This window comes from Epinephelus fuscoguttatus, linkage group LG10 (genome assembly GCF_011397635.1).
Source record: "Epinephelus fuscoguttatus linkage group LG10, E.fuscoguttatus.final_Chr_v1".
Classification (NCBI taxonomy): Eukaryota; Metazoa; Chordata; class Actinopteri; order Perciformes; family Serranidae; genus Epinephelus; species Epinephelus fuscoguttatus.
Window position 1 is genome coordinate 7,983,257 of NC_064761.1, and position 27,819 is coordinate 8,011,075.

At 40.1% G+C, this 27,819-nt stretch overlaps 1 protein-coding gene across 1 annotated transcript in view; it reads left to right on the plus strand.

Moving 5' to 3' along the window:
• ghrhrb (growth hormone releasing hormone receptor b) overlaps nucleotides 1-26,063 on the plus strand; it is a 51,477-nt gene extending 25,414 nt beyond the window's left edge. Inside the window, exons 3-13 of the mRNA XM_049587083.1 lie at nucleotides 6,396-6,503; nucleotides 13,651-13,751; nucleotides 14,857-14,954; nucleotides 16,885-17,017; nucleotides 20,487-20,640; nucleotides 20,772-20,832; nucleotides 21,323-21,392; nucleotides 22,847-22,938; nucleotides 23,029-23,158; nucleotides 23,294-23,335; nucleotides 24,577-26,063. Coding sequence (XP_049443040.1) covers nucleotides 6,396-6,503; nucleotides 13,651-13,751; nucleotides 14,857-14,954; nucleotides 16,885-17,017; nucleotides 20,487-20,640; nucleotides 20,772-20,832; nucleotides 21,323-21,392; nucleotides 22,847-22,938; nucleotides 23,029-23,158; nucleotides 23,294-23,335; nucleotides 24,577-24,771 — 1,184 coding nt within the window. The 3' untranslated portion in view covers nucleotides 24,772-26,063. The remainder of the gene's footprint in view (nucleotides 1-6,395; nucleotides 6,504-13,650; nucleotides 13,752-14,856; nucleotides 14,955-16,884; nucleotides 17,018-20,486; nucleotides 20,641-20,771; nucleotides 20,833-21,322; nucleotides 21,393-22,846; nucleotides 22,939-23,028; nucleotides 23,159-23,293; nucleotides 23,336-24,576) is intronic.
• Nucleotides 26,064-27,819: the final 1,756 nt, after the last annotated feature.

Consider the following 27,819-nt stretch of genomic DNA (forward strand, 5'->3'; position numbering starts at 1 on the left):
GAAAATACTCAAAATATATCATACACTTGAACTGTTATTGATTTTTTCAGTTGGAATTTTTTTTTTTTGGGTGGCTAAAATACGTTTGGTTGCTGACCCCTTCACAGTAGTAGATCGCTTAGCTTCCATGTTGGACTCCAGCCTGCTTCTCCAAACTGGGGGCATGCTGACTGACATCTACAGTATATAACATACTATCTATGGATAGGTATTCCATACAACCTCATTTCAAGAAATGTGTATTATCCCTGTACTATCCCTATTATCCCTTACTGCTGGCCAAGTGCTGATGTGATAAGGGCATGATGGGATTTACACAGCAAGAGAAAACGTGCTTGTCAGACAGTAACAAATAACATTCTTGACTCTCCCCTACTCTGCTCTGGTTCTTGGCTGCACAAACCAGTTGCAGACTATTTGCTCAATACATTTTCACTAAAGTAAATATTCACCAAAATGTGGACATTATCTTTAGCTGTTCTCTTATTAAATCAAGATTTATCATTCAGTTGGGCTTGGATTGTCAGTGTCAGGTGGTAGTGGAAGAGTGTACAGTTTGAGATGCAGAGCAGAAGGCAGATTAGACGAAAGATCCAGGGAGGAGAGAGGTCCGCTGTCTAAACAGAACATAAAACTAACTTTATGTTTCCATAATCTGTCAGTTAAACTACACAAGCAACGTCCTGAATTACACTTCTTCCTTGTCTTCTCTATTTCTCTGTCCACCTCTGCTTTTCCCTTATCACATAACATTGTTTATTAAAGGGTGGATATTGTGGTATACATCCCAGTGGAGCCTTGCTCCTGAAATATTTGAAACAATATCACAGAAGCAATAATGTACATGACAAACACAAGACAAATGGGTTTTTTTTCTAACCATAAACACATTGAAAATCGAAGTTTGAGAAGAAGCGTTGTAGCCAGAGGAAGAATAAAATACTGATATATAGTCATACAGGTGTAGAGGAAATACATAGCATCCGTTCAGGCTGATGTTTGGTCAATTTAATTCTTGTTCCTGCATCATGTCTGCCTCACAGAAATGAAAAAACTTACCTCATAACTTGTTTCTGATGTTTATTATAGATCACATAAATGTCAAAGGGGTAAATCCTTGTATAACTCTATACTGCCACGGAGCACACAGGACAGAGCTTCAAGACATAGCCTTTACTCAGGTTTGATCTTTTCTACCTGCCTCAGAAAGATCCAATAAGTCAAGTTATCTTCAAAGCAGCTCTAACAAGGTTCCATGTGTTTGTCTTACTAAATCATAACTTTAGCTTTTTTTGTTTTATACCAATGAATTTTTGGAGGAATCATCAGTTCTAGCTGAACTATATTTTCTGTGGGAAGATTTATGTACAGCTCAAAGTCATAAACAGGATGGTGGGCATACAAAGTGCAGGACTTTGACACCAGAGACTGAGTTTCTTAAAGTCTGGAAAAAGCAAAAATTAATATGTGTAATGGCTTTGTCACACCACAGAAAATGTGTTAGCCACCCAGTCAAATTTGAATGATAAAAAAAATCGCCAAGTATTTCATATTATGTTTCATGATCATGAAAAAATGAGCAGCATTCTCTGCTCTGAGACACCGATGGCGTGTCCACTGAAGAAGCTGAAATGAAGATCGAACCACTGCCAGGCAGCTGCAAAGACAAGGCCTCTTATTAGGAGCTAAGCCTGTAGCACATTAACATACATGACCCACCAAGCCAGAGGACAAGTCGCTGTGCAGTGTCAGACTCTCGTTAGCAGGCAAATCAGTAGCACAAAGCACACATACCCCCAAGCCAAAGAATGAGATGCTCTGCAGCGACAGCCTCTTTGCAACTAATCCTGTAGCACACACAGTCTATCATAGCACAGCGCACACACTCAGAACCAGGGAACAAGAGCCCCAGCACAGCGATGGCCGCTCATTCAGCAACTACAGTAACAGCAGCTGATGTTAGCACAAAGCACAGCAGTGAGCAGTAACTGCTGGCAGGCCATGTAGCCAATTCGGACTGATAGACTGAAAGGTACGATAGTGATGGCTACTTTGCTTGTATATATATAATTGTGGTATTTAACTGAGATGTTTATGTATGTATTAATTAGGCTGAAAGAGCTCATAGAGCTCATGGAGCTCATGGGAAGTAGCAAACTTGCCCCTGACCACATGGGGTAACGGAAATGACAGTGAAGCGATGTGCTGCACTGTAAGTTAACGTTTGTAGTGACATAGTATTTATAAAGTCGGGGAGGGGTTATGATAAGTGTTGCTCCATTGCATCATCGAACAGGCTATTAGGTCTGCCAAAAAAAACCTGGACACAGAAATGGTGATGAACAGTTTAACGGTCTAACTCCACAATGCTGTACCAGCTCACCATCTTTTCAGATAGTATTTTCTAACATGTACAATGTTTTAAGAAAGAAGTCATTGATTTTGCTTTACCTGGACTTTAAACTGAGTCCTGCTTGTGTTCAAGGACTTTGGTTAAGGCTACATAAAGATTGTGGTTTTAGTTTAATGCTTAATGGTAAACATGTCACGCTTCAAGTCATTGTGGACTGATCACAATACTTCCCATTGCATGACCAAATGCTCTGAGTGTCCTAAATGTTGCTGTGAAAACCCTTATTCATACTAGCGTCTGTTTTGCAACAGTGACTTTTGTTGAAAAACATATTCAATATGCCCTGAAACTTAGCTGCAGAGCGGGATGGCTGGCAGTTCCATGTAAATAAAATGCAATGTTAACATTAAGACAACCAATACATCTATATGAAAAAAATATCTGTAGTCTGTATAGTTAATGTCAATACCTTCTAATCTGGTTAACTACTCTCTACATGCAACATGGTAAAAAAATAAAAATAAAAAAAATAGCAAGCTTAGTCAACATTTCCATTTATATGGTGTGAATTCAATGCGTTCTGCCACCATGCTGTGAATGCAGCTTTATACTGCAGCAGAATCACAATGTGTCTTTAAATGCATAAATTATGACACAAAATCAACAGAGGAACCCAAAGAAAGTTTTGTTTTTTCATTTCGTTTGGGGGCTATGTTGTTTGTTCTTGAGCTAGTTCTGTTATAACGTGTGATGGTGCCATGAGATCTTATGCATGTGTGAGCATAATGATGCTGTTGAAGAACATAACATAACCGCCTGTCACACAGACCACTGATCCTAAGAGGATAACTGACACCCTGGAGAGATTTATTTAAGGCATGAAAGAAAAACAAGGCTTTGTGCTCAGGATACTTACTGTTAATGGGAGAAAAGATTCATCTATTATTATATATGAGAGGCACCAGTCCATTCATCCTCTGTACTATCCTGTCAGACCAGCTTTAATTAGCACCAAATTAAGGAACTGTTGCCACCTGCTGAGATCCTTTCACACACTGTGATTAATCAGCATAGTGGCCTTTTATACTGTTACAGTCTGGATACGTCCTAATGGCTCTCCAGGATTTTTGTTAAATACCTGGAGAGCCATCAGGGCATTTACAATAACGGCCTAATAACGTGCCATTTTCAATCAGTGCAGTAGATAAAAATGTCATCAACTGCTGTGTGTTACTGTGCAAACAATAACTAAAATGCAAAGCAATTTTTTTCTGCGAAGGAGAGTTCAAAGTCAAATTTATCCAGTGAGATGTTTGCCTCATCACAGCTTTGGCAGGAGAACCTCCAGCAGTAGCCAAAAGCTGTGTTTTATTATGAATGAGTGGTGGTGTGTCTCCGCGCACTGCTGTTTTAATTGACACGGGGCCAAGCAGCTTTGATGTATGAGGCGTTGTGGTGGCAGAGAGAGACGGGCTCTTCATTACTGCTCTCTCTCTCCCCCTCTCCACACCTCCCTCATTCAGAGCAACAGAGGGTGCAGGGAGAGCTTGTCAGCCATGTGAGGGGAACAGCAGAGACAAAGCGTGGGCAGAGAGGAGGGCTGAGGACGTCACTAAAATCAAACGCCCTTTCATTTTCCCAGACTGGGGGAAACCCCTTGAAAAATAAATGATTGAGTTTCTATACAGATTAAATGATTCATAATTAGGTATGTGAATCAGTGGTTAACATCAGCAAGCACTGTAGCATTAAGAGGTGTGTAAGGTCAAACAAGTCATTCGCTGACTGAATTTTGAGTGTGTTGCATAAAAAGAGAAGAAAAGAAAGGTCCACATGTCTAAAGTCAGTACTCCATCAGAAGTAAGAACATAATCTGCAAAAATCTCCTTAACAAATCATGTTCTGTCTGTAATTTCTATTTTAATGTCGGCCAGGCATAAGCTGGAGGGGATCATGTGTCCCTTGTGTGCTTGCATGTCTGAGTGTGTGTATTTGGCTGTCTGCATCTTGTGAGTGTGTGTGAGTGTATCTGCCCTTCTGCAGCAAAGCTTGCAAACTATTGGACCAAACAGCCTTATATTTTGTGTGCACATGTATGGCTGTATACTTAAGAACCTCTAGTGGTTGCAGCGATTCACAGTTGTTGACAAATCTAAGGTTGCTTCCAGCAAATGTCATCACCTCCTACAATAATCAAACAGACAGAAAAAAGACACCTCAGGTTTACATTTTATAACATGCTTCAGTAAACAGGCTAAGTAGATCAGACAATCATACTGCCGTATTGGGATGTCCACAAGCAGGACTTCTTCCTGAAAGAGATTTTCAAATATCTGCCTACCTTCCACTGCCAAGGAGCCCCTTCCATAAAGGACAGACTTTAATACAGTCCTCTTCTAGTTAGGAAGGGAGGCCACTGGCTAAAGAGACCTGCTGGGATTTTTAAACACTTGCAAACCTCTTGTAATCAGTGCCCCAACATTATACAGCAGATGGAATTTGCAGACATCAAGACAGAGGATATACATACAATTTAAAAGTGTATTATATTCTATGTTGTGCACCACCTCACCTGCCCATGTGAGTGTTTTTACATTCAGCACACTATGACGCGACAGAGTGGCAGAACATAAATATGCCATTAGCACCAATAATGCATATTACTCTATGGTATGTCTTCTGCATAATCTGACAATAAAGCAAGAAATCTCTGTCTGTCTGTCATTGTGTGTCCATCGCCTATCTCAAGAACTGTTCATCTAATCTGCTTCACACTTGATGGGTGATTTGATGGGGACATGCATTCTTGAATTTGGTGTAATTTGTACATGGGGCACATTCAATATTAGATGAATAAACTTTGATTAAACGAGCAAATGCCACTCTGTGCAGCAGTGGAGTTAGGGCTTAAGGACTCTAATGACAGTCATGAAGTCTCACTGAGTGTATTCTACAGTTTTATCCGACTGCGAGTGGCCATGACTTTTTCTTTGCCGTACTAACTTTACTAACTAACTTTTGTAAGTTTGCCATAATGTTACTAACATATAACACTAATAATGATCCTACAGACAAACCATCTTTGCTAATTAAATCTTTGCTCTACTTTATCATGATGGTTAGCTATGTAAAGCAGGCGACTAATACACCTATTTAAAAATGAATACATTTATGTATTTTACTTGTGTTTCTGACCACGAGTAGGTGCGATGGTTGTTTTTCAGGGGTGAATTTAGTGATTTGCGGGCATGGATGCCATCTTACTAGGAATGTTGGTAGGCAATTTGCAATGGTAGAAGAAGTAGGCCTATTTCAAACTTTTTTTATGCCTCCTTACTGCTGATAGCCACGGCCTGAGGCATTATGTTTCAAAGGGTTGACCGTCTATCCAACCGTCCATCCATTAGTCCGTCCTATTCTGGTGAACGTGATATCTCAAGAATGCCTTGAGGGAACCTTTTTCTCATTTGGCAAAAGTGCCCACTTGGACTCAACAATGAACTGATTAGATTTTGGTGATCAAAGGTCACTATGACCTTGCGTCCGTCTCACTCTCATGAATGCAATATCTCAAGGAGGCATTAAGGGAATTTTCTTAAATTTGCTGCAAACATCCACTTGCTGTCTAATGAACTGATTAGAATTTGGTGGTCGAAGGTCAAGGTCACTGTGATCTTAAAAAACATGACTGTTTTATACCATCGCTGACTCATCACTCCTCTTAACTGGCAGGTAGGGGCTGTAAGTCACATTGCAAATGCATAGAGCAAAAGGCAGATTTGTGAATTGGCTCAGCTAGAAGCCCTACCATTTGTTGCAGCCTACATTTTGGCCTTTGCCTCAGCTCAAAAACTGACATTCATAGAAAAGTCTGATCTTAGTTTGAGCATCTGTACTTGATATGTTAAGATCCATTAAGGTTAGGGCTGATATGGCAGAGAGAGATGGGCTCACACTTCTCAGGCTGTCTACCTGAACTCATAAGTCAAACTTGTAACTAAGTGCTGATAAAGGTGTGATTAATGATGTCTTCTTGTCTCAGGTTGTCCGACAGCGTGGGATGACATCCGTTGCTGGTATCGTGCTGAGGTGGGACAGGTGGTCAGCGTCTCGTGTGCCAATGTCTCCCAGCTGTTTGCTAATAACCAAGGTAAATCACTTCAGCACACCTTTCACAAAGCTAGGTGACATTTGGAGGCACATGCAGCCACCTAGAGGCATAAGTGGTTTAAGTAGCTGCTTACTAACCCTCAGTCTTCAAAAGGCCCCCTGAAGAAATGAAAATGACTTTGTCTTGGATTATGTATTAAAAACAGACCTTTTTTGACTGCAAAAGCATTTTGATATTATAACAAAAATATAGTCCCTAAATTTTGCTAGGTTATTTTTCTTTGTGGAAGTTGTTTTATGTTGAAATTATTTGTTGTCATCGACATTTGCACTTTTGTGACCCTATTTTTGGGGCAGCAGAGATGTTTGAGGAGGTGTAGAGAAATGATTGATAATCATGCCAACAGTGATACTGAAATTCTTTTCATCCTCCTGCTTGTGCCTGTGCTGTATTTCCCACATTGTTGTTGGAGAGAAGCATGTGTGATTTCTCAGTTGATTTTCCAAAGGCCAAATAACAGGCAGATACAGCTTTTCCAGCATAATGACCTTGTGCTCAGTACATCCATCTTTCATTTTACAGCTCAGCGAAGTGACTAGATTATATATAGATGTCTCTAAGGACCAGTTTTATGTTTTCAATGGACGTTTTTCTATGCAGATCACATGGACTTTTCTCCAGTGTCTAAACTTGGCTGCAGAGAGCACTGCTCTCCTCAGTGTTTACATGACCCCCACCTTCACCAGACCGCTGTCTCATCCAGCTGGCCGGTTTAAAGAAAACAGAATATGCTCTGAATCTCTCATGTATCATCATACTGACAGACAGATACAGATGCAACTGAGGTGATAAAAAAAAAATTGTCGCTGGACATTTGAGAAACGAACCAAAATCTGCAGTGAAAATATGAGGAAGTAGAAAAAGAGGCAGTACAAACTTTGTTCATCAAGTCAAGAATTAAATTAGAAATAGCCTGACCACCTACAGAGCGTTAGACTTAACATGTTACATCCAAACTTCGTTGCTATTCATATCTTTATGAAAATGTTTATTAATGCTATTGTTTTTGTTTTTAAAAAAATAATATTGGCTGATATTTTCAAACCCTTGAATACACAATACTATTATGTTTATATAAAAGTAAACTCCAGGGTAAAGTCCCTGTGGCTGAGCCGACGGCTAGCAGCAAACTGTGCTTATTCCATAAACAGTGCCAAACCATGGCAACAGTGCTGACGGAGCAAACAGTATTAAAGCTGGGGTAGGCAGAAATCCTTTGTCCTGTAGCTCCTCCTTCTGAGGCACATGCACATAGTTCATAAAGTAACCTACCGTTTCCCATACATTGATTTATTTAATCCTATTTCATTTTACCTCCTATTCCTATATCCTATTTTTATCAAACCACAGATGAGACAAGAATTAGCTAGCTAACTTTAGCGACCCGATGGTCCCTTCGCTTTGCTTTCTGCTTCCCCGTGAGAAGAGCGGGCAGCAGCTTGGGAGAAAAACCTTCGATGTGCAGCTGCAGTGGCTCTAATTCGGCCAGCATGAACACCCCAGAAATATTGCTGATCCTGCTGGGAGTCAGGTTTGTCCAGTCCACCAGAGCTGGGGTTTGCTGCAGCCACTGAATAGGGGTCCTGAATAGGGGTCCATCTCTGGAGCTGCTGCCTGCTCTTCTCCCAGTGAGATGGTCTGTAGCGGCAACAAGTAAGGCGGGGGACAGTGTGATTTGAGGCTCTAGCTATTGTTAGCTACATGAACGTGAACATGAAGCCTCAACTGTGAGTCTTTGGCTCCAGTTATCTGACGGCTAAATTATTAGCACCATTTTCTCCATCTCTAAAACATTTTTCCAATATTGACACATGTTTTGTTTTGTATATTGACAGACCACCTTTTGTATAAGTCCATCTTCCTTTTTTGGGTTGCTTTGCAGTATAGGCAGTTGTTGCCAATGCTGGAATGGCAACTTTCTCTGGAGGACTCTCTGCCATTGAGTCAGGCTGTCACATGCATGCACATCTGCATTAGTGGAACAACCAATAGTTGGCCAAAATCTCCTGTCAGGGCCTAGATTTTCTAAAGTCTGAAAAAAGAGTCAAGAGGAGGTGCAGAAGTCATTTTTTTTCTCAGTTCACCTGAATTACAATAGCCCAAAGGTTAACATGGTGTTTTTGCCCAATGAAGCTAAAATTAAACTGCCTACCTGAGCTTTAACCAGATGGGAACTGGAAAATGGGCACTACATTTCCGCACTGTCACTGTCCTGATATCAGTGGTAACCTCCGTGTGAGCACTGTGCAAAGCAGTAAGTAGCAATGAGTTAGTCAGTGGGATAGGCTACATAGGCCTACCTGCACTGAAATGCGTGTGCACACAACAAACCACAGAGGAGCTCTGAGTCCAGCACACACAGAGGTAGTGTGACTTTATTCTCTGCTCAGGAGGCCATTACTCCAGTATATCTTTACACAGCAAATAGCAGTTTGCTGCTATAGTAATGCTTAGTAAGGTTTTCATTGATATTTAAGGGTATATTCTGCAGGAATTGTCGGTCACTGTTTGTAAACAGTAGAAAGCGAAAGTGGAAGTCAAAGTATTACTGTATAACTTTTCACAGTGGAGTTAGTAGCTGCAGAGAGCATGTGCAGTATGTGGGATGCTGGATGTAGAAAATGATGTACTTGACCAACTTTCAGCAGCAGTGAAAATGAAGGACTGCACAAAGCAGAGGAGAAGAAAAAAACACAGCAGTGAAAGTTAAGCGCACTCTTCAGGATGATCAGGAGGCGGAGGTTGCTGTTGATGACCTCATAACTCAGTGTTAGTGGGTTCCTGGACCCCACTGGATTTCCTCCTCCACAGACACCGGGATAAGTCAAGCGCTGTAGCTGTGATCCAGCCTATCCAACTGGAGGCTGCATGCAGAGAAAATAATGAATTGGGAAATCAAAGAGTTCACTCTAAGAGCCAAGAGCATGAGGAAGGAATTGGCGCTGCTTGTTAAGCATGGCAGTTTGAGCACTAGCACCCTCCCCAGAGCCTCGGCCTTCAACCCCCATTCACATCCAACCATTCACCCACCGACGCTGTGGCTGCAGGCCGTTATACTGAAGCTAATGTAGTTGGATATCGGTAAAACCACCCACGACTCAAACCCCCACACTCTGCTCGGCTGTGCTGAGGAGCCGGACGGGCATACTCAAATCATGAAACTGAAATCTTTTATTTTACTGTAAACTTTTCATCCTCCGTCTCATAAACACAGATTCTCACAGAAAACCTGATGACCTTGAGTGACTCATGACCGCCGTGAAGCTTGGTGAGCTCAGTGAGCTCCGTCATTCTTACTTCAGGCCATGGTGGGAGAAAATGACTGCAAATGTGCCTCATTTAAATTCATCATCGACAGCCTTCACCTGACCGGACTACTGTCAGTGTTACCTAGAGCTGTTAGGAAAGTGAACAAAGTAAATAACCTCATACTGTAATACTTTTGTTATACTTTTGGACAGGGAACCAAGGTTAAACAACTCCTTGACTCAGCATTGAGTAAAATTGTCTGAAGGATAGAAAAAGAAAGTTTGAACTGATAATCGAGTCATCATGCTACAATTTTAGCCCTGCAGGTAGCCAACTACATTTATTGAATTCATTAAATCAGATTTTTATACTTCTAAAGTGCATTGCAATCAAATTAGACTGCCAGTATGTCCATACAGAGGATTTACTGATGCATTAGAAGATGTTTGTGCAGAGTATTGATTCCAACAATCTACCTTGGTCATGTTGAACAAGCAGTTTAACAACCAACAGGAAAGGAGGAAAGTGTAACCACATACTGTATAAACATCGTTGTACAGGTTCTCAAAGTGCCCGAGTGAAAAAATGTACATGCACATCACTTGAATCAGAGTATCCCGAGGGACTGAAGGTTGTTGCGGCTGCACAGTATTTCTCAGCTCAGAAGTGAAAACTCCAAGACAAGAACTATGAGTGAGGAGTGTGAGCAGGTCATGCTGCCCCACTGCTCCATGGAACAGCAGATTGGCCTCGTGGTGTGACAGACAGGTTACTTGGTTACTTTATTTGTACAGTATGTCAAAACAGACAACCACACAATACTCATTCTGTAACTGATTTTTGTTTCTGCAGTTTGAGTGCATGGGATTATAATTGGATTGAGGCTCTCCAGTGCAGCAGACCAAAAACCACTATTAAAAATCACACTTTAGTTAGCAGCTTGCATTGCTGACTTTCAGTCAGATCCATAGACTGTATAAAATATTGGACGTAGCGACCGAGACGTCACTCACTGATTTGTGGATTTTATAGCAGTGTCTGGCATTTTGATCATTGCCATCTTGTTTTGTTGGACCCAAAAGAAACCAAATTTGAAAAAGCTACATGTAGCTATAGAGACCAAAACTGTTTTTGCACCAGGCTGTAAACATGTGTGTTTATAAATTTGGGCATTGTAACATGCAGGTCTGTGGGGATTGACTGGCTTCTGGAGCCAGCCTCAAGTGGCCATTCACAGAACTGCAGTTTGTGGTGCTTCAGTGTTGACATCATTTTTCAGCCCTGGAAGTTCCCCATTGTTCAAATCTCTTTGTGCGCTGACACATAGAGGCAGGCAGCCATTCATACCCACATTCACAGAGTCACCAATTAACCTAACTTGCAGAGAACATGCAGAAAATCCATGCTGGCACGCAGAGAACATGCAAACTCCCCCCAGCCAGCCAGCAGGGTCAAACCCACAACCCTTTTGCTGTGGCGACAGTGCTAACCACTGCACCTGTGTGTCACCCCTAGTCAGCCATACTGCAACACATACAGCGAGAAGGTCAGAGAAAATATTTCTTTATCTTTTTTAATCTATTTTTGCTCTCTTTATCTTGTAAAGCATCATCAATTAGATTAACATGCTTTTTATTAATAACAGACGCATGCGCAAGCACACACGCACGCACGTTTTAGGAGACTTGCACAACTTTCAGTCAGATCCTTTCAGACATAAGAAGAGAATGAAATTTATGTTTCACTGACTCCCACAGTTACACAAATGCAGAAATTTTATCTTAATGTTTCCAGCCAGATGGTGACAGCAGTTAAACTTTTTTGTTGCTTTCCAAACACTAAAGTAAAAAAGTGATGGAAGAGGAAAAATAATTGTCTCTAAACTTTTGTCACATCAATGCTGAATCCTTACCACCTCTGTCTGGCAAACGGCAAAGCTTGTTGTTGTGTAGTGTGTTTGTGTTTATGTATTGACAGGGGTTTGTCATGTGTCCTCTTCATAGGAGGTGAGTCTCCAGCTGCTCAGGTCATTAACAGACAGATGGAGTTTAAGTGCAGCCCATTGAATCCTAATGAAGAGCAGTGGCGTTATCTCACTTCTGAGAAATGACCAGAGCGTCTGTGCTCATGTGTATACATGTGATTAGTTGCATCTGTAGAGAGAGGGGAGGTGGGGTGAAAGCGAAGAGTGTATTTACGCTTATTATTCATCAGTGTCTCAGTAAAACTAATAGACTCCATCAGGACAGCTGCATATTCATGAATCTAAACAACAAATGACAACAAATTGAACATTAATCAGCCATCATACTGTATTTGCATGTGATGCTGTCATAAACAACGTGTCTGTGTTGTCTTTTGTTGATTGAGCATGACTCTGCAGTTTTAAATTCAATACATTTTTGAGACTTGTGCGTGTCCATACTATCCCTTGGACTTAACCTCTGGTCATGCAACAAAAGTCTGTTTGAGATCCCCCAGTCTAAGATTTAAAATGAAAAGAGCTGTGCATTAGCTGTCAGTGCCCCCAGAAGAGCTTTCCTAGTGAAATCCATCATGGCTTCCTTTAAATCTCTATGAAAAATATGTTAATAACTTGCCTTGCCTTCCTTCATGAAAAAGGAAAGACACTGCTGTATGCCGTCAAATGTCCAACCAGGGAAAACAGCCTGGGAACAAAAGCATCAAGACAGGGGTGTCCACATGCTTTTGGCCTTGTAGTGTATATGCCTCTGAAACTTTTGCTACATACCTCAGTAAAATAAAGGTAAGGAGAATTTTGTTTGTGATGCTTAAAGCATTCAAACGTTGCATTTAAAGGTCTAGAAACAATGTTCAGTTTGTTCGGAATAATCCAAACACCTTAATGTGGACATGATTATGGGACTAATTCTACCCCTGACCCCTAACTGTTAGGACTGCTACACTGTTAGCCCTGTCAGCACTGTTGCGGTTGTTAGCCCTGTTTGCGTTGTTAGCACCATTAGCTGCTTGCTATTAGCTTAGCCACCTTCATGTTGACAACTGTGTGCTCAGACTGTGAATCATAGGTATGTTCTAAATGTTGCATATAGCTCCTTTAATATCTGTCTCTCCAGTTACATTTCCTTGCCAACCGTCTGGAGCCCCTCCCATGGTGCCAAGTTCAGACTTCCCCCTCCAATTAAAACACATATTTTAGTGCTCTGTGTCATTTATTTACGCTTCAGCTACCTTGCTTCTCTTGGGTGACTGTTAAGTGCCACATCTCTCACTTTTCACTGTTTTGGGTTAGCTGTGGTCTCTGTGTAGTCCTCCTAGTAATATTTTGTGCTCAGATCGTTCATGTGAATAACACATCAGCTGTGCGCTTGAGATCATATTCAAAGATGGGTGAGTGATTGTTGTCTTCTTGTGTTTGTACTTTTTAAACAAAAAAATCAGTTTTATTGTATGATATGTAGTGGAAAAGACATATGGTCAACAGCATTGTTATTAGCGACTGTCATTAACAGAAACTTTCAGCTCCAGTTTGTTGGTTTGTGGGTCGGGTTTGAGTTTGGGTGATTGATTAATGCATTTGAGGTCGGGTGTGGGCTGGGTTTGTGTGTGTGGTGCATTATCCTAGATGCATTTCCTTGCAAAAATATTTTTGCAGTGACCTACAGGAAAACTTGTGTTGGGTGAGGTCAATGAGATTGACTGTTGAATTCACCTATTAGCTTACCTGGCCTCCTCAAGTAGGGATTGTATTCCTGCAATTGTACACATGGATGAAGCCTGCGTATTGCTGGACAAAAAATCAAGTGAACTCACTGAATGATACATTTCTTAGTGCGACTGTTTTCTTTATATGATCTCCTCTGTCCTTGCTATGACAGCTTTATATGTTGGTTAGGTTACATCTACAGGAACTGCACTGAGAATGGATGGTCCGAGCTCTACCCCTCCTATGAGGAGGCCTGCGAGTTCACAGAATACGAAGTGACAGAACCAGAGGTAAATGTTTAAACCAATTTTTCTGTGAATTATTCTGCAGGGAAAAACTACACATCTGTGACTTCATTCTCATTTGGATTTCTTGTCTGTCTGGTCGCCATTATAACTGTGTAAATACGTTAAAGGTGCCAAACCATATTTAACATATTTATCAGTTCCAGCATGGTGGATATTTGAGGACTCATCAGACAAGATATGTGCTGTGCTGTAGACTGGCTAATATAAACATTTTTTTATATGATGCCCTCTCTTGTCACCAACATATTTTAATTACTTTTAATTACTAGCCTTATAACTGCAGCCTATAATTTAGCTTATTATGGTTGAGTAGTAAGGCTAAATGACAGATGTTGTTTCAGGCAGGCAGTAATATAGATGATTGACATGTCCCTCCCACTCTGAGACATCAACACGAACCCTCCGAGACTGTCATCACTGGAAACATGACAGCAAAATGTCCTACATTTATGTTTTCCCAAAAGATGACCTCTTGCTGTTGAGCAAATGTTGCCTCTCCTCTCTAAGTAGCAAAAGAGGAAGTAATGATGTTGATAATAAGGTGCTTTGCTCAAGAGAAAAGCTTAGGATTTATCTGTCTTAATGGAAGAAGTGCAGATCAAACCATACAAGTTTCCAAGTATGACAGGTCACATTATCATTGAAATATTCCCCAAAGGGTCCAGCTAATGTCTTGTCAGATTAAGCAAACACTCTTCAAAGGAAAACTTGTAAGATATGCATCATTTTTTTCAGGTCTGCGTCTGATTAATTGCAAAACATATATTCAAATCAATCCTGTAGCCTTGCTCATAGAAGACATGCCACATGCACCTCACCTCCAAAGTGCTGAACCATTTTATACAAGTTAAAACTAACTTATATACAGATGACAACATTTATTGTCCCCACAGTGTACTTTCTAAGTACACTGTCTTCCACCAAAGACAAATTGTTAAAAAGCAGTGGCAGCTTAGTTTTCTCATCACATTAATTAGCACTTGTAAGGATGGGTGAGAAAAGTGTGAGTGAGCAGTTAATAGTTAATATGTACATGTTGACATTGGTTTAATCTCTTTATTCTATTTTATCTTTTCTTGTATTTCAGACATCTTACTTCTCCAACTTCAAACAGGTGTACACCGCTGGCTACGCTACCTCCCTCATCTCTCTGATATCGGCTATTTTTGTCTTCACTGTGTTCAGGTAACATTGTTCATCCTCCCGAGAAAACACAACAGCATTGGTTCAGTCTCAGCAAGTAAAAATGACATTCATTCACGTTCAAGTGACAGTGCCCCCTAGCTGTTGTAGTAATTTTGTGCTGGGAGCAAAAGAGGAAGTCAGCTGAGGTTATTGTAGAGTGATATTCGGATAAATGGTGGCAGTCAGGGTAGATAGATGTTTCAACAAAATGTCGGACTCTAACATGAGAGACTGTTTTTTTAGTTGTTGTTGTTGTTGTTGTTGTTGTTGTTTTGGAGGCAGGACCACAATTGCCCCTAACCTTAACTACGAATATTATTGTAACCATGTCAACAAATGGCCCCAAACCTTGACAAAGTAGTCATAAAGTAGTTTCCTTATCCGTTGTGAGGGTCCTAAGGACAGAGGGATGTCGTATGCTGTAAAGCCCTGTGAGGCAAATTGTGATTTGTGATATTGGGCTTTATAAGTAAAACTGATTGATTGATTGACCCATCCTTCCAACTACTACCATCAGGTCGCCATTACAAAGTCCCACTTTCCCGGAAGAACACATACAAAAAAACTTTTGTTCCCACGGCCATCACCACCCTGAACAGTTTAAAATAACAACTGAAGTCCCACCCAGATACACTGCTTTGTCGTATATCTTGTATAATGTCTATTGTGTTTTGTGCGTCCTTGTCTATTTTATTTTGGAGCTTGCCAAAGACAAATTTCTGTTACTTGTGACAGACAATAAAGGTTTATCTTTCATTCATTCATTCATCTTCTAACCGCTTCATCCTCTTGGGGGTCGCGGGGGGGCTGGAGCCTATACCAGCTGACATCGGGCGAGAGGCAGGGTACACCCTGGACAGGTCGCCAGACTATCGCAGGGCTGACACATAGAGACAAACAACCATTCACGCTCACATTCACACCTATGGACAATTTAGAGTTATCAATTAACCTAGTCCCCAATCTGCATGTCTTTGGACTGTGGGAGGAAGCCGGAGTGCCCGGAGAGAGCCCACACTGACACGGGGAGAACATGCAAACTCCGCACAGAAGGGCTCCCACGCCCGGGATCGAACCGGCAACCCTCTTGCTGTGAGGCGAGAGTGCTAGAGAGTCTCCGGGCACTCCGGCTTCCTCCCACAGTCCAAAGACATGCAGATCCCCCGCGACCCTCAAGAGGATGAAGCGGTTAGAAGAAGATGAAGTTCATTGAGATAAGCAGTAGGTGGCAGTAGCACTAATTTTCCAGTCAGGTGCCATTATTACCACTGCAGAACAAGAGTGCCAATCAAACCTCAAACAAAGGAAAACAATAATTGTATGATAAAAATAGAGAGTTTTGAACAACTAATATTACAGCTGTTTGTTGTTGGATGAGTGGCGAAGAGAGCTGGCAGTGGTGCGTCATTATTTATTCACTGAATCTGTTTCCACTGCATTTAGTCACATTTAACCTCCTACCCCAAGCATACAAACTTTTCTGTGATATGTCAAGATTTTTGAATTTTTGATGTCTCCACACTGACATTTTGATGTGCAAATTAAGAATGTGCAGAAAAAGAGGTGGTTGGAAACACACCTATTTTCACTCAACCATGTTGTTTTTCTGCCTTAACCTAAACCTTAACCACAGCAATACCACATCATCAAAGAGATTAGTTTTTTTCAACAGTGATTTGTAACAGCTTTCTAAAGTACAGATTAATTATGTTGTTCTGGCAATAGGGGCGTTAGATCAGTCATCACTTGTGAACAAATGACATAATTGGGGGACTTGTTATCATTTCCCCCTCAGTACTTGTCAAACTAAACTCAAGCCATCTTTACTGAACAAGATTTCCCATCATAGGTGTTTGAAAGTCTTAAGAATTTATATAAAACATGTTCCTTTTAAAAATGACTCACTAAAGTTTTTCCTCTGCTCTCTCAGGAAGTTTCACTGCACCAGGAATTACATCCACATCAACCTGTTCTTCTCCTTCATCCTGAGAGCGAGCGCTGTCTTCATCAAAGATGCTGTTCTTTTTTCTGATGAAAACCTGGACCACTGCTTCATGTCTACTGTGAGTGTGAAACCCTCCACCACAGCTCCATTAGTGTGTCCATAATGTATAGTTACTAGTGAAGGACTCACATCCTTTACGCAAGTGAACCCAGTGGTTCCACTTATGTGAACATACTGCGCTACAGTACAAGCAGCTTCGTCCTGTTTTCAAAAATCTATCTTAGAAACATGTTGCGGTAAAAGTATTGAAAGTAAAAAACTACTGAGAGTGAAGGCGAATAGAATGGAGTTAGAGGACTATCATGCTTCCAGATCAGTTGAAAAAAAGAAAGAAAGAAAGAAGAAATGACATAGAGAAGGATGCAAATTAGGAAGGAAACAAGGAAGAATGAAAGGTGGAGAGGAAGAATAAAGGAAAATAATTGAGAAAATAAATTGTGAGATGACACAAATATTGTATGATCTCATGTTGGATGTAAATAAATAGGACAGAAGAACAAAAACTAACTTTGAAAATAAATTATCTGTGTCATATCAATACAGTCAGCTGGTTTCAGGTGGGGGCAGAATAACCTGCATTTTGTTATCTTGACATGAATCTCACAAACTCTGAAGAGTTCATTATCACAGAGAGCAGGAAGGAGTGGGATTGAAATGCTGGGAGTGTCTGTGCATGAGCCTGGGAGAGCATTAACGACAAGTGTTTCTCTTCCTATTTTTCTGTTGATGAGACCACCTTGACAGAAGGTAAGTGTCCCTCTTGTGTGGCCACGAGGGACCAGCAGCAGCACATCACCATCACTTGCTTGGATGAAAAGGACCAGTGAGAGCAGAGGATGAGAGACAGCTCTTGTGCTCTATCTGAGCACAAATGTTTTTCAGACAAAAAGACATAAAGGAAAGAGGAAATTGATGAGGGGATGATGTTGGAAAAGGGTTTAAAAAGAAAGTCAATTACTCATTGCTTTAATTTTGAATAAATAGGAAAGATCCTATTAGTAAATAAAATGTTGACACTGACACTTCTGAAATATCTAAGAAATGTTGCTTTAACTAAAATTCTTTAATATTAAATCACTCTACCTATTTTGCTATCTCTTATACAATTCTCTAACCCTCTTTTTTTCTCCATGACAACACATGTTTCATGACTGAATGTAGGACGTTCATTGTATAAAATTATGGTTATGAAAACATGATTTGCTGACAAGCAAATGAACAGCACAGAATGGTGGGTCTTGCCATGCTCACAGCTAGCATCCAGTCACAAGGAAGTGACTAGTGCTAGCCAATTACAGCACAGTAGGGTTGGACTTGACTGGACGGTGGGAAAAATAGCACGTCCTAGAACCGTCCCTCTATTGAATGTTCAAATCTAATACCAGTGCTCCTACTGACACCTGACAGGACAACAAACAAGCTCACAGCTGGTAATCTGTTGGCTGCAGTCATAAGTTGAGTTGTCGACAAAATCTAAAGTTGCTAGCCCAAAATGAAAAGCTTTTACTTCACTCCTTGTTGGAATCAAGAGCAATTATTTCAAAAATTAGTGTGAATTTTGAGTGATAAATCTGCCACCATTTTATGTAATCTCTGAATTTATGTATCATTGTATCTCTTTGACAGGCATAGCAACAGTAACTTTAGGGGCAGCACTGGACCTTAAGAGAGTACAGTTGTAATCCACAGCTTTCTATTGTGTGTGACCAAGCAGAGAATTTCCACTTTTTTAATATACTGTATAATAGAGGTGTAATGGTACACAGAAGCCACAGTTCAGTTCATATTACAGTTTGGGGGTCACGCTTCAATGCGAGTTCATGCAGTGGAGAAAATACAAATGTATAAGGATACATTGTTTGTCATTTATTTTGAACATACAGTGGTGAAAGTCTCTGAGCAGCACTGAGAGTATTTTGCACACTTTCTCAAAAAGCAACAGGGCACGACTAAAGACTATGAAAAATAATGCACATAGCTACCATGACACCACTCATTGTTTTGTGGACTCCTGTTTTGAAGGCACTATATTTGGCCATATTGTGCCATATGTGACCATATTATGTGTAACTTTAGGCCTTAAAAAATTATAAACAAGTGAGTTAAATAAACCTTTTGTACCGTTGCAATGAATGCTGAAATAAGCCATTAAGATGAGAAGCAATTATTTGCACCAGGCTGTTGATATGTTTATTTATGCTCTGAAGTTTTGCATTTTAACATGGGGGACTTTGAAGACTGGCTTGCCTCTGTAGTCAGCCTCAAGTGGCCGTTCAAAGAACTACAGTTTTTGGCATGTTCACATTTCTTCATTTTTTATCTCCTGAGGTTGCCACTTGGTCACAATAGGCTATAAAACTGAAAAGCATCTCTTATGATATGAAATTTAAAATAAAAAATAGACAGAATAATAAAATAAAACTTATGCTTTAGGGAGGCAAGTAGTTTTATCTTGGCTATAGACCCTTTTACTGTTAGTAAACAGTGTAATATTTTTTGGTGGGCCTCTTAACACCTCGCCAATTTCTGATTATGTGGACATTATAACTCTTAATACACATCATGTTATTCATCCCTACAACAGTAAACACTTTTTCCCTAACCTGATATGAAGAGTGTGCTGGCCACCTGAGCATTCTTGATAACCCCCTTCGTCCAGTCCCTTCGTCTTATCACATTTAACCATAGCTGTCTTTGTTTTTGTTGTCAGGCAGTGGAGGCTGGTATGTGATAAAATGTAAGTTTTGAGTCATGACTTCCTCTATTCTGGCACCCGATAACACAACACAAGACTCCTATGTAGTCTACAGCCCTGTGTTGGTGAGTTGTGTTTTACCTCTAGCTAACAAACTGACGTCATTTTGACATCAGCCGTAAAAGGGTCTATATGCCACTGTTAACGCCTTTTGCTTCAGTAAATGTTTTGTTACGTTTTGCTTGTGTGACTGAAGGCTGTTTAAGGAGTTGGGTTCAGGACGATTTATTTTTCTTTCTTTCTTTTTCTCAATTAGTGGCACATCTTGGTGATGCTGTTGAATGTGTTAGCGTGTTTGTTGTGTTTCCATTCATATACAATACAACAGCAGAGCAGTGCTAACACACCATCTTTGTCTCTCTCTTTTGCTGTTGTAGCCAGCCAGGAACCCACAACTCTTGCAACTCTGGCATTTCATTTTTGCTCACTATATTGTGATAGGTTCACAAAACATTCAGCTTGTGGTGCTAACCTCAGCACCTGTTGCTAAAAGCAGCTAAAAGTTCAAGAACTCACACTTGCAAACTTTTGCACCACATTCCTAAGTACATACCGTGCGTGCACTGAACCGTGACCCCCGCACCTTCATGGTTTGGTAGGAATACACAAGCCATTAAAAATCTAACATATCACCTTCTTTGCCCTCAAATGCATCATCATTGCAGACCTCCCTGTGACCCATACATTAATGGGAGAGACCTGTACCAGCCCAGCTAAATAACATCCACCGACTCATCTGATGCGTGTGGCTTTTGTTGTTTTGTCTCTACAGACATCCTGTAAATCAGCCGTGGCCTTCTTCCAGTTCAGTATCCTGGCCAACTATTTCTGGCTGCTGGTGGAGGGAATGTACCTGCAGACTCTGCTTGCTCTCACCTTTGTCTTCCAGAAGAAATACTTCTGGTGGTACATACTCATCGGCTGGGGTGGGCAATCCTTCTCTTTCACCTCTTTCTGTTTACCTTCATTTTCTTCCTTCCCTCCTCTCTCTGTCTCTTGTTAGAGCTCTACTTCTGCTCTTCCCTAATGATCAGGTCACTCTCTTTGTTCCTTCCAGGTCTTCCTACAACAATCATAACAGCGTGGATCCTCACTCGAAACTTCTACGATAACAAGGGGTGAGCTGCTGTGGTAGAATATCAGAAAAAAAAATGTCACAAAAAAAATGAGGAAACTTCAATAAGCATACTCAAGTATCCTCCCAATAAGACCCACTGTCATTCATTTATGTATCCAACCATACATGCATCAAACACATCTATGTTTATTAGGAATTTAACCCTTTTTTGGTTCAAAGAACTTATGTGTACCTGTTTTATACAGGTAAAATCAAAGAAAAAGTTCAGAAGGAAAAAACAACTTTCTAAACACTTGTGAATTGGCTTATTAGCTTAGCTTTGGTGTTTGCTTAATGATTGTGAAGTGTTTGATGCACAGTTGTTTTAAGAGAATATGAAAAAGATGGAAAATAATTAGTTTATCCTTGCATTATAATTTAGTCTTGCTCACAAGGATTTGCCTCCACAATTTCTAACAGCGTGTGTTTCGTGATGAGATGAACAATATTGTACTCCTGTGACTGCCTTGTTTATCTCATTGCTGTCTCAGGTGCTGGGATGACACAGATGTGGCCTTCATCTGGTGGATCATAAAAGCTCCAATAACTGCGTCACTACTGGTGAGTACAAAGCAGTAACAGGAGCTACTGAGGAATTATAAGAGTCCTCAATATTGGATCAGACCTGTGTGACTCTTTAACTCTGCAGCCTGCACCAGCCACAGCAGACTCCTATCCTGTGTTCTCGTTGCATGCAACAATAACAAGTCAAAGAAAGCTGATGCATTTCCTACATGAAAGCAGGGAAACTTGGCCAGTGCATGGAAAAGCTTGTTATCTTTGGCAGTTAACATCAACAGTTAATCAGCGCACTTCCATGTTTCTCTGTTGGTGTGATTTTGTTTTGTTTGTCTTTTAAATCTGACGATACAAAGCCTTTCTTTGATCATGAAGCTCTGTGTAAACTGTAGAATTCTCTTGTTTATCAGTGAAGTGCATGAACTACACTGCAGACTGAAACTCACAGTGACAAATACATTGAAGGGACGGCTGACTCATTTGAGTGCGTCCAGTGTGAGCTGACTGCACATGAGCAGGTCTGCGTTATAAACCTCTGGTGTATGACATGTCTGTATGGTCACTGCACTTAATATTTCTAATGTATGATCATTTAGTCATGGGTCACATCTCTTGCCATGTTCATGTACAGTCTCAATCCCTCTTCTTTTCCTTGCAGTTCTCATACCCATACAACTGAAATTACATCCAGTAACTACTAGTACTAATGGCAGAATGTTACCAGCGTAAACACTTTGCTTTTTTGCAACTACAGTGTAGAAAATAGCAATGTTTATTACAACATTAGTAATATCTGCTGCCTTACTTTGGACACACAGCTCCAACACGCTGTTACTGCTTGATGTGTAGCAAATCAGATAGTGGTCTGGGTGTGATGATAAGGGAGGGTACTGAGTGATGCAGCCAGGCAGCTGCCTCAGAGCCAAAGTAGCACATTTTTCAATTAATTATTTTATCACCTATCATATTAAAAAAATGTATCATGGCAGGCCACCACAAATAATCAGTATATGGGAAATATAATGACTAGTGCAACATCAAGAACATCATCCCTCAGTGGTTTCTCACCAGTGGTGTAGTGAGGGGTATACGCAGGTAGATGTCGTATACCCACTTTTTGTTTTGGATTGGAAGGGAGACCCAGGCATTGATCAGTAAAACTTATGAAGCCTTTGGTGAGCATGTTCCAGAGGGGACTTGATATTATTTAAGTTTGAAGTGTAGGTGAAACATGAGGTATCTCAAAACCCAGGTCATTTTCTTGAGTGAGGGGTTGATTGCTAAAAGATTTCTGCTACTGTAAAACCTTAACTCTTAATGTCATTTTAAGTTTTTCTAACCATGATTAAGTAACCTCTACTGCAGTCGTTGTCACTGCGGGTTTGATGTGATGATACAACAGCTGGCCAGCAGATAAAAATGGCTGCAGATGTAGCACAAATATTGTGGTGGTTCTTTCATATTTTTGATAACATCTATTCATGTGTCTTATGTAGGTGAACTTCATCATCTTCATCAATGTAATCCGCATTCTGGTCCAGAAGCTGAGATCTCCTGGTGTCGGTGGCAACGACACCAGTCACTTCAAGTGAGAAGAGAATCCATATCCTTCCACATGATGACATGCCCAGACTTATTGTACGTAGTCTTCATGGGTCTTTTTTAACCATGTGTGCAGGAGGCTGGCCAAATCCACCCTGCTTCTCATCCCTCTGTTTGGGATGCACTACATGGTGTTTGCCTTCCTGCCAGAAAACACAGGAGCAGAGGCCCGAATCTTCATAGAACTCGGCCTGGGATCCTTTCAGGTAAAACACACAACACGGATACAAATTTTTCATGCAAACATTGAGACCCAATGTCAGACAACTTTGCTCAGGGTGTTGACTTTATTTTGATATTTAATATGTAACAGTTTTGCATCATATTTTTCTGCTCTGAAGGGATCTGTTGTGGCCCTGCTCTACTGTTTCTTGAATGGTGAGGTAAGTAAACAACATTTTTAGGCCCAGTATTGTATAAACAGTATGATCTCATTAGAATTAGTCATGGAGGGCGACATTCATCTTAAATCATTATTACTATTCAATGTACTTAAATACAAATTAATTTATATTGACAGTTAAAAGACCATACGAGTGGTTTGGCAAGTCCCACCCAATTAGCCTAGCCTGACATTGCCACACCAAATTGAACATGTGAGTTAATCTGGAACCTTCAGCCACTGATTTTCCATGTTGCATTATGATGAAGCACTGAGTGACAGACAAACATAAACGGTGTGCAGTGATGAGCTGTGATGGTGTCGCATCAATATGTCAGAACAAGTTTTGCTATTTTTGCCATCAGAATTTGAAAACACGAAACAAAAAGTTCTACATCAGCTGCAGCCATTATTTTGTGATTTGTAAATCATCATCTGAAACATGCCCCATATTATATTAACAGTCGCTGGCTGGAAATCTATCTAAACAGGAGGGGGACCGAACGCATCGGCCAGAGCAAATAAACCTTGAGCTTGCAGATTTGTCTGGTTTCCAGGTTACAGTTAAGCACAAGCTGTTGCCATTTTACATTTTGTCAGTTATTATCCAAAGCATATTGTAAGTTTCTACATAAACTTTCAAGTTCGGGACAGACATTGTGCTAAAAAGGCAACTTGACGAGACTTTAAACTTGCATGGGATTCTTTGTTTTCAATAAAAGTTAATTATTGTTATCTGGTAAAGCAAAAGCAAGACAGTACTGTCATGAAAATGCTTATTGTTGGTTTGATTTAGGACACTCTGATGCCAGGTTTCAGGATGGGCTACTTGAAAGCACCCTTCATGAAGAGCCTTCACACTGACACAGGTGTTTTCAGTCCTTCTGGTTGATTAGATTTCTGATCTAGTTGAAAGAGAAGAGGTCTAATCAGCCAGAATAAGCGAAACACTGGTGTGCAGGGAAATATGTCTTTTTTTTAGTGAAAATAAAAAAATAATACTGATTGTCATAGCTAGCTTTAATAAATGGTATTCAGTGGCTATCTGAGGGGAGGAAAATCAAACTAAAAACCTATGATATGTTTCGTAAAGTCAAAAAGTGTCTGTATTTGATCGGCTAAAATGTGCAAATCTGCTTGTATGACAACCCCAAACTATACCTTTCACTCCATGTTGTAATATTTAAGTGTTATTTTGGTTTTGTTTGTTTTTTTTACATATGAATGTTGGTGTGCGTTCAGGTGCAGGCAGAACTGAAGAAGAGGTTTTGGTTTTGGCAGACTCAGAGCTACCTGAGCTACAGTAAAAGACGACGTACCTTGTTCACTGAAAGCAGCACGGTCACTCAGATCTCTGTCCTGGACAAATCCAGCCCCAAAGACCAGCCGGCCTCAGAGACACACACCCTCACACCCAGCAACGTCTCTGCCGTCTGAGGAACGTAAGCTGGTGTTCACGTCTTGTGTTACAACACCTGCTCAGCACTGGGACGGCGTCCTGAGCAATTGACTAAACCACAGAGCCTGATTGTTGAATGTTAAAGGTACCTCTTAACTTTGTACGGTACGAATTCCCACATGGGCCTCCAAACTTAAGTATTTTTATTCAAAGTATCCCACACAACATTCCCTCATGATATTTATCATTTTCAGCTCCCAGGCGTCAGACAGAGAGGCCACATCTTCTGTTACCTTATTTATTTGTCATAGGCAGGATTTAGCTGTGGGGTCCCTCCTCCACATCTTAGTCACAACCACCACATCATTTCTCCCCTTCTACAAACACACCAACAAGTGCACCATGTATGTGGCTTAAAAACGTTGTCCTTTAACTTATTTTATTACATGTAACAAATTAAAAATCAACCATATTATACTACTACGACAATATATTATATAAGTAACAATAATGACGAGTAGTTTTTTCTTTTACAGCTCCTCTGACTACTGCTGGTTTAAGTCTCAGCTGCTCTGTTTTGCACTGTCATGTTTTTGTTCACATGCTAAATCATTCATAAGTGAAAATGGGCACCAACAAAATAATTTTTTCCTTTACTGTGGTCTCAAGTAGCCACAAGATGGACAATAGTCAGAAGGAGTAGGAGCAGGAGAGGACAAACACACGTTTCTTGCAGCTGTGAGGTCAGTTAGTGGGGATTTTATAACATTTTCAATTTTTTAGGGTAAAAGTACCCCCACCTCTGCATCACGTGAGGTCGTTTTTCAAGCATTTTTTGTAAGTACAAAGTCAGCAGCTGATTAGGTTTATCTACTAGGTTGTCCAGTTTGCAAATGCCACAGGCCCTAAAGGACATGCTGTTCACACTCCTCGATTCGGCTGATCTGTATTTATTTTTTATACTTTTTCCTGATAGAATTGTTCCATTCATTACAGTCTAGACTTCTCTCACAGTGATGTTCATGTTATTCTTGCTCTAACTCATTCAGTGCCACTGGCCCTATGACTGCTGGGCACTACACTATCATTCTTCTAGTTCTTATAATATGAAACTTACATCATTTAATAGAACATGCCCATGTTACCATCAGTGGCTCTGCATGCAACATGTTGCACAGTGCACTAGCGCACATCTGGAGCACTAGACTGTAAAAGCTATTTATTTGTGAGATTATTGTTTTTAATGCCTTTGTGTCAATGTAAATAGACCTGAACTAGAGTTTACATGTATTTTATGGCAACAGTGCAACAGATTTCTAAAACATATTTAATGACCTTGTTACAGTAAAAACAAAAAAGTCATAAATAAGGTAAAAACAGATTTAACATCTTACTTTGAAATAGAAGAGTTGGTGTTAATATTTAACAGATTTTTGTATCATACCTATATGATAGTTATATTCTTTTATGCTGTACAATTGCAAAGTGTGGAGAAAATTATACTGTTCATTTCCCTGTTTGTTAACATTTAGTTTACTGATACACAGGTACTGACTGCTGTGCTAAAGCTAATGCTAATCCAGAACCTGTTTCCCATGACATGAGAAGTTATTGTGGGAGACTAGATGAGCTGTTTTCAAGTCAATGGCTGTTTCTGTATCTGTGCTTTGAATTTATATATATATTTTCTGTGTTTTAATTATAGTAGGATGTTAGTAGGTATGTTCCGTACACTCAGTATTCATGTACATATAGATATGTGCAGTAGTCTTCATGGAAGGAATTACTACGTTACTCAGCTACTGACCACTACAGTGCCTTTATTATACAGTATAACTCACTGTTTCTCTGGAATTCAGATGGATGGAACCTACAGTAGGTTTGCATTCAGAACTCTGTGTGGCAAAATCATATATTTAAGGTTGTGATACTACAAAATGTATTTGAGTCTTTGCTGTGCAGTATAACAGATCTGCTTCTGTGTTGTGTTGGATTCAAGACATAATAAGAATTGTGCTTAAGTGACAAAAACAAAGCTTTCATCACATTTAAAAACTGCAGGGAGGAGATGGAGGATGATAATCACTGAGCATGTCTTGATGTGATCTTCTTGAGAAAAAAAAGCCTTTTATGTTGTGTCTGGACTTTGCTTTTTAGATTACACAGTGTTATTTCTCTTTCCTTTGACAAAGTGATGTAGGTTTCTTTTTCAGGTTCCGGTTTACGACATGAATGCAAGTTTCTCATTTGGTGTTCTCTTATTTGGGCTGGGGGCCAACATTACAGGAGGAGGCTGGTGAACACATCTGTATTTTCTTATTGTTAACATCCCATGAACAGACTAAAACCAAGTCCAAGTTCTGACTTCCCTTTTTTTTGGCACTCCAAGACCATTGCTCCAAGACCATTGCTAATGACAAAGAGAAACAGTTTTAAAACAACTCACAAACAAAACTCTGTAATTTCAGAAAAAAATATGGCCACTGTAGTTTTTTTCATACATTAATTAGACAGGAATAAATTCTGCATTTGTTAGGAACTATTTTCAGTTGCGGGTTATAACACATTTTATTAGGATTTTTTTGGTTTGTTTTCAAAAACTATTAAAAATATATCAGTGATCTACACTGTTGCTCTGGGTAACATGTTCCTTCATTACCATGAACACACACACTGTAGTTTATTTTGACTTAATCGCACATACACCATCCTGCTGGTCCAAATACTCACTAGACCAAATGTGGATTAATCCACCACTGAAAATAGTCCCCAACAAATGCACTATTTTGTCCTGTTTGAGTAAAAATGACAAGCTGTTTAAGGAAATTACTGAACCTTTTTAAAAGACAGTAAGGGAGTAAGGAAAATTGGAAAGTACTAAAAGATGGACTAACACATGAGTTTGGGTCTGTTTATAGGTATTGTTTACAGTTGAATAACACTAGCCTTACTCTTTAAGACAGGAAACTTCTGAATATTTACCACACAACAACATTGAGCCAACAAGTTAAAAACATTTATTGTTGATACTTCCAAAATGTACAAAAAAAACCCCTCTAATGTGCACACCAAAACAAGATAAAATG